General features: G+C 56.1%; 1 protein-coding gene across 3 annotated transcripts in view; it reads left to right on the top strand.

Annotated features, from left to right (window-relative positions):
* macrod1 (mono-ADP ribosylhydrolase 1) overlaps window positions 1-8,385 on the top strand; it is a 53,161-nt gene extending 44,776 nt beyond the window's left edge. The window contains exons 6-11 of one of the 3 annotated variants that reach the window (XM_088908970.1): window positions 2,838-2,962; window positions 3,343-3,373; window positions 4,318-4,391; window positions 5,272-5,353; window positions 6,487-6,518; window positions 6,850-8,385. In XM_088908970.1, coding sequence (XP_088765096.1) covers window positions 2,838-2,962; window positions 3,343-3,373; window positions 4,318-4,391; window positions 5,272-5,353; window positions 6,487-6,494 — 320 coding nt within the window. In that variant the 3' untranslated portion in view covers window positions 6,495-6,518; window positions 6,850-8,385. The remainder of the gene's footprint in view (window positions 1-2,837; window positions 2,963-3,342; window positions 3,374-4,317; window positions 4,392-5,271; window positions 5,354-6,486; window positions 6,519-6,849) is intronic. The other 2 variants (XM_088908972.1, XM_088908969.1) reach the window with 2 other exon arrangements.
* Window positions 8,386-12,207: the final 3,822 nt, after the last annotated feature.

Below are 12,207 nucleotides of genomic sequence, written 5' to 3'. Positions count from 1 at the left end.
GTCAGGTTAATCCTGACAGCATCAGTACAGTCCCAGCCCTCCCTGTGTCCCCCAGAGCGAGAAGCTGGACCCCCCATGTCCTCTGTCCCTCTGCTCTGTCCGTGGGGTGTGTGTCCAGTTGCTGTCCCTGCTAGTGAGTGTTTGGTGTCCGTGCGGACCAGGCAGGTCAGTTGTCTGACTCCCAGCACAGGATGCAGTCATACAGTCCCATCAGTCCAGACACGGCCACTCTGAGCTCTGACAGCACACGCACTGGGGGGAGGGGCTGTGTTACTGGGGGATGTCAGAGCGCCAGGAGTCTGGGGGGGTGAGCTGCAGAATGAGAGCAGAGGGGATTGGGGGCCTGGGGTGGTGGTCGGGGGCAGTTGCTGACGTGCAGTGGGGCGGCTGACCCACAATGCACTGCTGTCAGTTGGCATCACGTCTCGCGCTCGCGCACACGACACCCGGGACAGTGCGACACCCCCGGGCGGAGAGAGAGAGAGAGCAGGGGTCGAGACGAGAGAAATCCAACACCCTCCCCCCCGTCTCCTGCTCCCCTCTCGGAATATTCCCATCTCTCCCCCCTCCCCCAGTGTCCTGCTCCCCTCTCTTTCTCAAGAGGGCAGAATACAGGCCACAAACGAGAGGAGGCTCCCTCCTTTCTGCCCATCCAGGTCGTCAGGCTCCGATCTCACTGGAGATCTTCACCCTTCTGGTCGGGCAGCTTGTTCCACACACCCGCCACCCTTGGTGTACAGGTGCACTCGTTCTGCTGTATCCCCGGGTGCTGCCCCCCCCCCCTCCTGTCCCTGCCCCGGGTCTCTCCGCCACGGTCTGACCTCTGCCGAGCTCCTCTCCTCTCCCCCTCCCTCCTCTCTCCGGGCTGATTAATGCTCTCGGTGACGGAGAGCAGCAACTAAAACAAACAGCTCGCCGATCGATGCTCGTAAACAGCGCCGGAGCAGCTGTAAATAACCGCGACCGGCACCTTCCTCAGCCGCGCGCGGGCCCTGCCACGGGGGGGGGCGGCTGGCGAGGGCAAAAGGAGAGGACTGGGGGTAAGAGGAGGAGGAGGAGGGGGGGGGGGCAAAAGCTGTGGAACACAAAGAGGGCGTGGACAGGGGGCACAGGGAGGGGGAGGGAGGCAGCGTGGAGTCGAGGGAGAGAGAGGGAGGCAGTGTGGAGTCGAGAGAGAGAGAGAGGGAGGCAGTGTGGAGTCGAGAGAGTGGGAGGGAGAGGGAGGCAGTGTGGAGTCGAGAGAGAGAGAGGGAGGCAGCGTGGAGTCGAGGGAGAGAGAGGGAGGCAGTGTGGAGTCGAGGGAGAGGGAGGCAGTGTGGAGTCGAGAGAGAGAGAGGGAGGCAGTGTGGAGTCGAGAGAGAGAGAGGGAGGCAGTGTGGAGTCGAGAGAGTGGGAGGGAGAGGGAGGCAGTGTGGAGTCGAGAGAGAGAGAGGGAGGCAGCATGGAGTCGAGGGAGAGAGAGGGAGGCAGTGTGGAGTCGAGAGAGAGGGAGGCAGTGTGGAGTCGAGAGAGAGAGAGGGAGGCAGTGTGGAGTCGAGAGAGAGAGAGAGGGAGGCAGTGTGGAGTCGAGAGAGAGAGGGAGGGAGGCAGTGTGGAGTCGAGAGAGAGAGAGGCAGTGTGGAGTCGAGAGAGAGAGAGGGAGGCAGTGTGGAGTCGAGAGAGAGAGAGAGGGAGGCAGTGTGGAGTCGAGAGAGAGAGAGGCAGTGTGGAGTCGAGAGAGAGAGAGGGAGGCAGTGTGGAGTCGAGAGAGAGAGAGAGAGGGAGGCAGTGTGGAGTCGAGAGAGAGAGAGGGTGGCATTGTGGAGTCGAGAGAGAGAGAGAGGGAGGCAGTGTGGAGTCGAGAGAGAGAGAGGCAGTGTGGAGTCGAGAGAGAGAGAGGGAGGCAGTGTGGAGTCGAGAGAGAGAGAGAGGGAGGCAGTGTGGAGTCGAGAGAGAGAGGGAGGGAGGCAGTGTGGAGTCGAGAGAGAGAGAGGGAGAGGGAGGCAGTGTGGAGTCGAGAGAGAGAGAGAGGGAGGCAGTGTGGAGTCGAGAGAGAGAGAGGGAGGCAGCGTGGAGTCGAGAGAGAGAGAGAGGGAGGCAGTGTGGAGTCGAGAGAGAGAGGGAGGGAGGCAGTGTGGAGTCGAGAGAGTGGGAGGGAGAGGGAGGCAGTGTGGAGTCGAGAGAGAGAGAGGGAGGCAGCGTGGAGTCGAGGGAGAGAGAGGGAGGGAGGCAGTGTGGAGTCGAGAGAGTGGGAGGGAGAGGGAGGCAGTGTGGAGTCGAGAGAGAGAGGGAGGGAGGCAGTGTGGAGTCGAGAGAGTGGGAGGGAGAGGGAGGCAGTGTGGAGTCGAGAGAGAGAGAGGGAGGCAGCGTGGAGTCGAGGGAGAGAGAGGGAGGGAGGCAGTGTGGAGTCGAGAGAGTGGGAGGGAGAGGGAGGCAGTGTGGAGTCGAGGGAGAGAGAGAGGGAGGCAGTGTGGAGTCGAGAGAGAGGGAGGCAGTGTGGAGTCGGGAGGCTGGAGCTGAGAGGGAGGCAGTGTGGAGTCGAGAGGCTGGAGCTGAGAGAGAGGGAGGCAGCACAGGAGAGGGCAAGAGGTGGAAGAGTTACCATGTGTATCAAACGGAACTCATTGAGAGTGACCTGGGTTGCCGGGGGGAGATATTTATTGTGACGACGCTGCACTTGGTGGTGTTTCAAGCTCAGTGCTGATTAAGAGATCGATGACAATAAAATATCGGGCCCCTCAGACAAAGATAAGAGCAGCTCAGCAGCGATGGGCCCGCAGGTGAGGATACCCAGAGCAGACAGGAATAAAACCGGTCCATCTCGCTCTGACTGGTCTCTCTCGTGTCCTCCTTTTCAGATGTCATCCACACAGTGGGGCCCATCGTCCAGACGGGGTCTGTGGGGGACAGAGAGAGACAGGCTCTGCGCAACTGCTACTGGAGCTGCCTGGAGACAGCTCGCGCTCAGCAGCTGAGGACTGTGGTGAGGGAGGGAGAGGGGGACAGGGCAGGGGACAGAGAGGGGACAGGGAGAGGGAGTGGGACAGGGAGAGGGGGACAGGGCAGGGGACAGAGAGGGGACAGGGAGAGGGAGTGGGACAGGGAGAGGGGGACAGGGCAGGAGACAGAGGGGACAGGGAGTGGGACAGAGAGGAGGGGGACAGTGCAGGGGACAGAGAGGGGACAGGGAGAGGGAGTGGGACAGAGAGGAGGGGGACAGTGCAGGTGAGAGAGGGAGAGGAGACAGAGGGTCGGGAGAGTGGGGGGGGGACAGGGAGGAGAGGAGGGAGAAGGGGAGAGAGATGGGGGGAGCAGGAGGACAGCGGAGAGAGGAGAACAATGCTCTCTTGTTTTGTCTTTCAGGCGTTCCCCTGCATCTCTACTGGCGTGTACGGTGAGTGACAACAGCACTGTCCACTGTCCACTGTCCACTGCCCACTGTCCACTGTCCACTCTCACTGACTGCTGACCCAGGCACAGTCACTGGACACTGAACACAGAGGCAGCTCACACCCTCTCTCCTGTCCACACACATTGACAAATAACCACTGACCCAGGTCAGCTCGCCTGAACTCCCTTCTGTCCAGTTTGTAACCACTTCTTCCAGCACAGGGTCACCTGGGAGCCGGAGCTGGGGTACATCCAGTCCACCTCAGACACCTGCACCAGGGGCAGTGTTCCCAGAAGCCAATTTACCCAGCAGCATGTCTTCAGCCTGTGGCAGGAGACTGCAGCACCTGCAGGAACCCCACACCCACACAGGGACAGCATGCAGACTCCACACAGACAGAGCCCCAGGTCTGGGACTGACCCCAGAGCCCTGGGGCTGTGGGTGGAGCCACTGTGCCGCTGCCTCAGCACAATACAGACACTGATACAGTGGTGTCGACCCCCCCAGGGGCCCACGCTGGACAGGGGGTGTCCAGGAGGTCAGGACTGTTCAAGCCCAGAGCCTGGGGCCGGAGTCTATCCCAGCAAGCAGCAGGCACAAGGCAGGGAACATCCCGGACAGGACACCAGTGCGTCACAGCGCACAACAGACACACACACTCACACCCCAGCCGATTCTCCCACAAGCTTGTTAACCCAGCGCACCGGCGCGTCTCCGTACTGTGAGAGGACACCAGGAAACCAGAGCACCCGCAGGACACCCACGCAACAGGGGAGAACATGCAAACTCCACACAGATAGCACCCCAGCTCCAGAATCGAACCCAGGGCCCCGGCGCTGCGCAACTGCAGTGCCGACCACTGAGCCCCCCCGCCGCCCCCCCTGTTTAAACTTCAGTTCACGACGCAACTCAGAGCAATAATGAGGTGACTTATGGAACCCCTGCAGGGTACCCCCCCAGTGAGGCGGCGGATGTGGCCCTGAGGACAGTCAGGGAATACCTGGACACTCACGGATCACAGGTAGGAGCACACCTGTCTCCCTCGAGGCGGTGTGGATATATCAGTCATCCCAGGACAGAGCGGGCGCCCACAGGGTCCAATTAAAACCAAGCTCTGCGAAGCGTGCGCGCTGACTCAACGTCCCCACGGAAACACCCGCTCCCTACCCCTGGTGCGACACCTATTCCCTTCCCTTCTGCACAACAACAAGCCTTGTTGTCAAAAACACCACCAGCTGCAGCCGCAGGCAGGGCTGGGGTGACAACAGCACACCTGAGGGAGAGACAGAGGGAAAGAGACAGCAGGCAAGGAGAGTTAGAGTCAGGGAGAGTGCAGAGGCACACTTTAAAAAACCAGTCTAAAAGGCTTTTTAGACTCGGTGGACAGCGGGTCTGGTGGGTCAGGTCCGGTCCTGTTAGACCAGGAGGACAGCCAGTCCGGTGGTTCAGGTCCAGTCCTGTTAGACCAGGAGGACAGCTGGTCCGGTGGTTCAGGTCCGGTCCTGTCAGACTGGGAGGACAGCTGGTCTGGTGGTTCAGGTCCGGTCCTGTTAGAAGGAAGTAGATTTGTTTGGCTTATTGAAGGTGTGGAGGAAGAATCTGACTGTTGTTCTCTCTCTCTCCACCCCCTGCTCGCGCTCCATCGTACTCCTCTCACCTTCCTCCTCTCTACGTTTCCCTCTCCCCTCTCTCTGTCATCCCTCTCCCGGTGTGCAACACCCTCGTTACTCCACAGACGTGTGAAATGGCTAATTAAACAGTCTCAATTAAAGATTCCTCGTTAAAGATCTCATTTTCCACACGACGGGCAGCTCCCTCGACCTGCTCCCTCGCTCACGAGACAGAGCGGGAGAGGCAGGGAGAGACGAGTCTGCTGGTCTAACCTCCCTCCCTCCTGCCAGCTGGAGCGCATCGTCTTCTGTGTCTTCCTCAAGTCTGACGAGGACATCTACCTGGAGAAACTGCCCCTGTACTTTCCTGAAGGTCAGGACAGCCCAGCTCCTCTGTATCTTCACATCAACACACCATCCTCATCCTCAGATCTGTAGAGTAACTGTAGAGACACTCGGTCCAGCTCCTCTGTATCTTCACATCAACACACCATCCTCATCCTCAGATCTGTAGAGTAACTGTAGAGACACTCAGTCCAGCTCCTCTGTATCTTCACATCAACACTCCCTCCTCATCCTCAGATCTGTAGAGTAACTGTAGAGACACTCAGCCCAGCTCCTCTGTATCTTCACATCAACACACCATCCTCATCCTCAGATCTGTAGAGTAACTGTAGAGACACTCAGTCCAGCTCCTCTGTATCTTCACATCAACACACCATCCTCATCCTCAGACCTGTAGAGTTACTGTAGAGACACCCAGTCCAGCTCCTCTGTATCTTCACATCAACACTCCCTCCTCATCCTCAGATCTGTAGAGTAACTGTAGAGACACTCAGTCCAGCTCCTCTGTATCTTCACATCAACACACCCTCCTCATCCTCAGACCTGTAGAGTAACTGTAGAGACACTCAGTCCAGCTCCTCTGTATCTTCACATCAACACACCCTCCTCATCCTCAGACCTGTAGAGTAACTGTAGAGACACTCAGTCCAGCTCCTCTGTATCTTCACATCAACACACCATCCTCATCCTCAGACCTGTAGAGTAACTGTAGAGACACTCAGTCCAGCTCCTCTGTATCTTCACATCAACACTCCCTCCTCATCCTCAGACCTGTAGAGTAACTGTAGAGAGACTCAGTCCAGCTCCTCTGTATCTTCACATCAACACTCCCTCCTCATCCTCAGACCTGTAGAGTAACTGTAGAGACACTCAGTCCAGCTCCTTTGTATCTTCACATCAACACTCCCTCCTCATCCTCAGACCTGTAGAGTAACTGTAGAGACACTCAGTCCAGCTCCTCTGTATCTTCACATTAACACACCATCCTCATCCTCAGATCTGTAGAGTAACTGTAGAGACACTCAGTCCAGCTCCTCTGTATCTTCACATTAACACTCCATCCTCGTCGATAAGACGAGAGTCACTGTGCACCCTAAGGAAACAGCAGCGTGTTCAGCAGCAGCTGTTACCCACAATCCCTTTGTCTGTCTCCTCTGCCAGCAGGCTGACCCGTCAGAGACGTGCTGAGAGAGGTAACTGCATGGTGTGCAAGCCTACTGGTCCCGGACTGTCCCCTACACTGTCCCCTAGAGACACCCCCCACACCCACTGTCCCACTGTCCTCTAGAGACCCCCCACACCCACAGTCTCCTAGAGAGACCCCCCACACCCATTGTCCCCTAGAGACACCCCCCACACCCAATGTCCCACTGTCCTCTAGAGACCCCCCACACCCACAGTCCCCTAGAGGGACCCCACGCTCAGCAGAGACCCTCCGGCTGCAGCTCTCTGACGCGCTCGCAGTCCAGCTGACGAAGACGATGAAGACGATGATTACGGTGGGGGTGTGGTTGTTCTTTGCAGGTCCGAAGGTGCAGAGCAAACTGTGAGAGCGTCCCGGCGCAGACTCCGGACCCCCGCCCCGTCCCCCTCGGCCCCTCTGGCCTGTCTGCAGTGCTCGCTCGTGCAGCGCCCCCTGCTGGCCGCCGCCGCCGCCGTCACGCCCGGATCCCCGCGCTCAATAAAGGCTTCAACACCAGAGCTCTGCGTCCCGCCTCTTCATCCTGCTGGACAGGCGCCCCTCCGTGCCAGCCTGCTGCCGCCACCAGGACAGCCGGTCCGGCGGGTCAGGTCCGGTCCTGTCAGAGCAGGAGGACAGCGGGTCTGGTGGTTCAGGTCCGGTCCTGTTAGACCAGGAGGACAGCGGGTCTGGTGGTTCAGGTCTGGTCCTGTTAGACCAGGAGGACAGCTGGTCCGGTGGTTCAGGTCCAGTCCTGTTAGAGACATCAGAAGCAGGTCCTGCTGTCAGAGACCCTGGTGCTGTAGCTCACTGACCCCCAATACAATATCTAGGAGCAGATTTGAAGTAGTGAGATATGAAAGGCACTATACAGTATGGTACCTTGTCTTTCCGATGTTGGCTCTCAGCCAGCCTGCTGCTCTGAGGATCTGCTCCCTGTGCTCTGAGAGACTTCAGCCTGGGTCCATCCGGCTGACCAGACTGGACCACGCATTTATTTGAGCAGGAATAGACACCCTCACCCCCCATTAGAAACCCCACCAGCTCCTCTGCTTGGCTCTTCCCTGCTGCCGAAGGACAAGGAAAGAGAAAGAGAATTCTGGTCTCATTTAAACCAGCTTTCATTTGTTCTGTAATGGAATTGGGGGGGGAGTAAAACGCCCTTCTTAAATTAAACAGCCTTTTTACCAGAGTACAGGACGCCCCAGGCAACACCAGATCAATCTCCTGATTTACTGCCTGAGAGCCTGTCAGCGCGGGAGAGACAGTGAGGAAGAGAGTGGGAGAGAGTGCCTAGAACAACACAGGAGTCAGGGTTATTCCGGACTGGAGTCAGGGTTATTACAGGCTGGAGTCAGGATTATTCCGGACTGGAGTCAGGGTTATTACAGGCTGGAGTCAGGGTTATTCCAGACTGGAGTCAGGGTTATTACAGTATGGAGTCAGGGTTATTCCAGACTGGAGTCAGGGTTATTACAGTCTGGAGTCAGGGTTATTCCGGACTGGAGTCAGGGTTATTACAGGCTGGAGTCAGGGTTATTCCAAACTGGAGTCAGGGTTATTACAGTCTGGAGTCAGGGTTATTCCAGACTGGAGTCAGGGTTATTACAGTCTGGAGTCAGGGTTATTCCGGACTGGAGTCAGGGTTATTCCGGACTGGAGTCAGGGTTATTCTGGACAGGAGTCAGGGTAATTCCGGACAGGAGTCAGGGTTATTCCAGGAGGGAACTATCTGGGCAGGAGTACTGGAGCAGGTGCCTGTGAGCAACTGTCTGTGCCTGTGTGTGTCTGTGTGTGTACTGCAATAATGTCCCAATGTGGAACAAATCCCCCTGATTCATGTCCAGATGTTCTGTGCTGTATTATTAAAAGGCTCTGTGCAGCTGTGTGTGTGTTTGTGCTGGGAGGGGAGGTCTGCTTTTTTCTGAGTGAGTGAGCTGCCAAGAGCTGCCACCCAGCAATACACACACACACACACACACAGAAACGCACTCAGCAGACAGCTGGGCGATGCAGTATTTAGCACCCTGCCCACCCTGCCCACCCTGCCAGCGCTGGCACAGGGCCACACCAGTTGGGGCCCCCGTTCCGCGGCAAGGTGACCCCCCCCTTGTCACAGCGATCGTGGCACACGGGCAGTGTCACAGGGCAGCGGGCTGTCCACTGACCGGTCCAGCAGGTCCGGGTCCGGCAATGTGTTTCAGAACCACAGGACAGCGGACTGTCCACTGACCAGCCCCCTGCCCTCTCTCAGAGGGGTGAGAACTGCCCCAGGCCCTGCCCTCTCTCTCAGAGGGGTGAGAACTGCCCCAGGCCCTGCCCTCTCTCTCAGATTCTCCTCTTCCACTGATGCATTAAGAGGCTGTGGGTGCTGCCGGGGGGATAATGAATTATATTCTTAATGGAGGGCCGATCGATATCGGGAGGAAATAAATCAGGATTTTAGTGAGACCGGCGGAGTGTTTAATACACTGCACGCAGAGAGAGACTGTCCTGATGGAGAGAGAGGAGGGACTGCTGGCTTCTCCACCAAGACTGTACCCCAGCGGTGTCTGTACAGTGTGTCCTGTCCAGTAAGAGTCCGGACCCCAGGGGTGTCTGTACAGCGTGTCCAGTAAGAGTCTGGACCCCAACGGTGTCTCTAGTGTGTCCAGTAAGAGTCTATACCCCAGGGGTGTCTGTACAGCATGTCCAGTAAGAGTCCGTACCCCAGGGGTGTCTGTACAGCATGTCCAGTAAAAGTCCGTACCCCAGGGGTGTCTGTACAGCGTGTCCAGTAAGAGTCTGGACCCCAGGGGTGTCTGTACAGTGTGTGCAATATGAGTCTGGACCCCAGGGGTGTCTGTACTGTGTGTCCAGTAAGAGTCTGTACCCCAGGGGTGTCTGTACAGCATGTCCAGTGAGAGTCTGTACCCCAGGGGTGCCTGTACAGCGTGTGCAATATGAGTCTGTACCCCAGGGGTGTCGATATGAGATAAAGAATCTATTCTCCAGGGGAGTCAGTGTCTCTGTACAGTCCATGTATTAAATTTTCATGGAGCTGGGGGGGAGGCAGGTTTGAAAGGCTGACAGGCAGAGTGAATAATTAAACATCAGCGACAGGGACAGAGAGGCAGAAAGAGTGAGGTGGAGAGAGAAATAGAGAGATCAGGGAAGAAAGGGAGAGAAAAGAGTTAGAACAGCAGAAAGCGAATAAAGCTGCAGCCCAGTGTGTGAGCTCCTGTCCCAGCCTGAGGAACAGACAGTGAGCCTGTCTCTCAATAATAATAATACAGTGTGTGACCTCCTGTCCCAGCCTGAGGAACAGTGAGCCTGTCTCTCAATAATAATAATACAGTGTGTGAGCTCCTGTCCCAGCCTGAGGAACAGACAGTGAGCCTGTCTCTCAATAATAATAATACAGTGTGAGCTCCTGTCCCAGCCTGAGGAACAGACAGTGAGCCCGTCTCTCAATAATAATAATACAGTGTGTGATCTCCTGCCCCAGCCTGAGGAACAGACAGTGAGCCTGTCTCTCAATAATAATAATACAGTGTGTGATCTCCTGTCCCAGCCTGAGGAACAGACAGTGAGCCTGTCTCTCAATAATAATAATACAGTGTGTGATCTCCTGTCCCAGCCTGAGGAACAGACAGTGAGCCTGTCTCTCAATAATAATAATACAGTGTGTGAGCTCCTGTCCCAGCCTGAGGAACAGACAGTGAGCCTGTCTCTCAATAATAATAATACAGTGTGTGATCTCCTGTCCCAGCCTGAGGAACAGACAGTGAGCCTGTCTCTCAATAATAATAATACAGTGTGTGATCTCCTGTCCCAGCCTGAGGAACAGACAGCGAGCCTGTCTCTCAATAATAATAATACAGTGTGTGAGCTCCTGTCCCAGCCTGAGAAACAGACAGTGAGCCTGTCTCTCAATAATAATAATACAGTGTGCGATCTCCTGTCCCAGCCTGAGGAACAGACAGTGAGCCTGTCTCTCAATAATAATAATACAGTGTGCGATCTCCTGTCCTAGCCTGAGGAACAGACAGCGAGCCTGTCTCTCAATAATAATAATACAGTGTGTGATCTCCTGTCCCAGCCTGAGGAACAGACAGCGAGCCCGTCTCTCAATAATAATAATACAGTGTGTGATCTCCTGTCCCAGCCTGAGGAACAGACAGCGAGCCCGTCTCTCAATAATAATAATACAGTGTGTGATCTCCTGTCCCAGCCTGAGGAACAGACAGCGAGCCCGTCTTTCAATAATAATAATACAGTGTGTGAGCTCCTGTCCCAGCCTGAGGAACAGACAGTGAGCCCGTCTCTCAATAATAATAATACAGTGTGTGAGCTCCTGTCCCAGCCTGAGGAACAGACAGTGAGCCTGTCTCTCAATAATATTAATACAGTGTGTGAGCTCCTGTCCCAGCCTGAGGAACAGACAGTGAGCCTGTCTCTCAATAATAATAATACAGTGTGTGAGCTCCTGTCCCAGCCTGAGGAACAGACAGTGAGCCCGTCTCTCAATAATAATAATACAGTGTGTGAGCTCCTGTCCCAGCCTGAGGAACAGACAGTGAGCCCGTCTCTCAATAATAATAATACAGTGTGTGATCTCCTGTCCCAGCCTGAGGAACAGACAGTGAGCCTGTCTCTCAATAATAATAATACAGTGTGTGATCTCCTGTCCCAGCCTGAGGAACAGACAGCGAGCCTGTCTCTCAATAATAATAATACAGTGTGTGATCTCCTGTCCCAGCCTGAGGAACAGACAGTGAGCCTGTGTTTGTGTCTGTGCTCTGAGATGGCCTGGTATCCAATCTAGGGTGTACCCCGCCTTGTGCTTAGTGTGACAGTGTGTGTTGGTGTGTGGCTGTTGTCTCAGGTCTGCTGGAGTCTGGGACAGACAGGAGCTGAGAGACCCCCCACACAGAGGCTGAACACAAGCACACGTGTGTGTCTTCACCTTTGCCAGAGAGCCCGTCTGTGTGTGTGTGTGTGTGTGTGTTTACACCCACCTGCCACAGTATGTGTCTGATCCCCTCTGTCTCCTTCCCATCAGAGTGTTATTGCATCTGAGAGCCGCTTGAAAACAATCAGTCCGTTTCAATGACGCCGCGGTCCCCTGACGAGCGATCCTTCCGGCAGCCGCAGCGCCTTGCTGCCATCTCCTGGCCACAGCCAGTACTGCAGCTTCCGCCCGACGTTCGGTTTCAGCGAAACACCACACTGCCCTCCGGCGGTCACAAGTAGAAATGCTTCACATTTCCCCGACCGCTACAGTCCTGCCCATTAGTCCCGAGTTGCATATCAACAGGTGTTCATGATAGATAGATACTTTATTGATCCAGTGAGGGAAATTGCAGTGCAATTCATCGCCAGCTTTAACTTCTGTTTGAACTGGCTGAGGCCTGTGAACTCTTCCGCTTGTCGTCAGCGGGTTCGCGCCCTGGGGAGCTGCAGGAAACAACACACATGCAGAGCAGTCCAGGCCTTGTTCTTTTTCTCTAACAACGTGCATTTCTGTGGTGCCTGGAGAGAACTCCGGGTGAGCAGCTCGGCTGGGGCGCTTTCGGCTAGAGGCGTCAGCTGGGGCCCCCTCTGTGACCCCCAGTACTGAGCCTTTCCCCGGTGTCTGGGTCTACATACTGTTCCAGTTCCTCTGCCGGCCCGGGGCCAGATCAGATCTCGCGATCTCGCGAATCCCCAGTCCCGGCGCT

The sequence above is a fragment of the Atractosteus spatula genome (assembly GCF_055471065.1).
Source record: "Atractosteus spatula isolate fAtrSpa1 chromosome 24 unlocalized genomic scaffold, fAtrSpa1.hap1 SUPER_24_unloc_1, whole genome shotgun sequence".
NCBI classification, from domain to species: Eukaryota; Metazoa; Chordata; class Actinopteri; order Semionotiformes; family Lepisosteidae; genus Atractosteus; species Atractosteus spatula.
The sequence above is the reverse complement of the archived record's forward strand: the minus strand, read 5'-3'. Positions and strand labels throughout refer to the sequence as shown.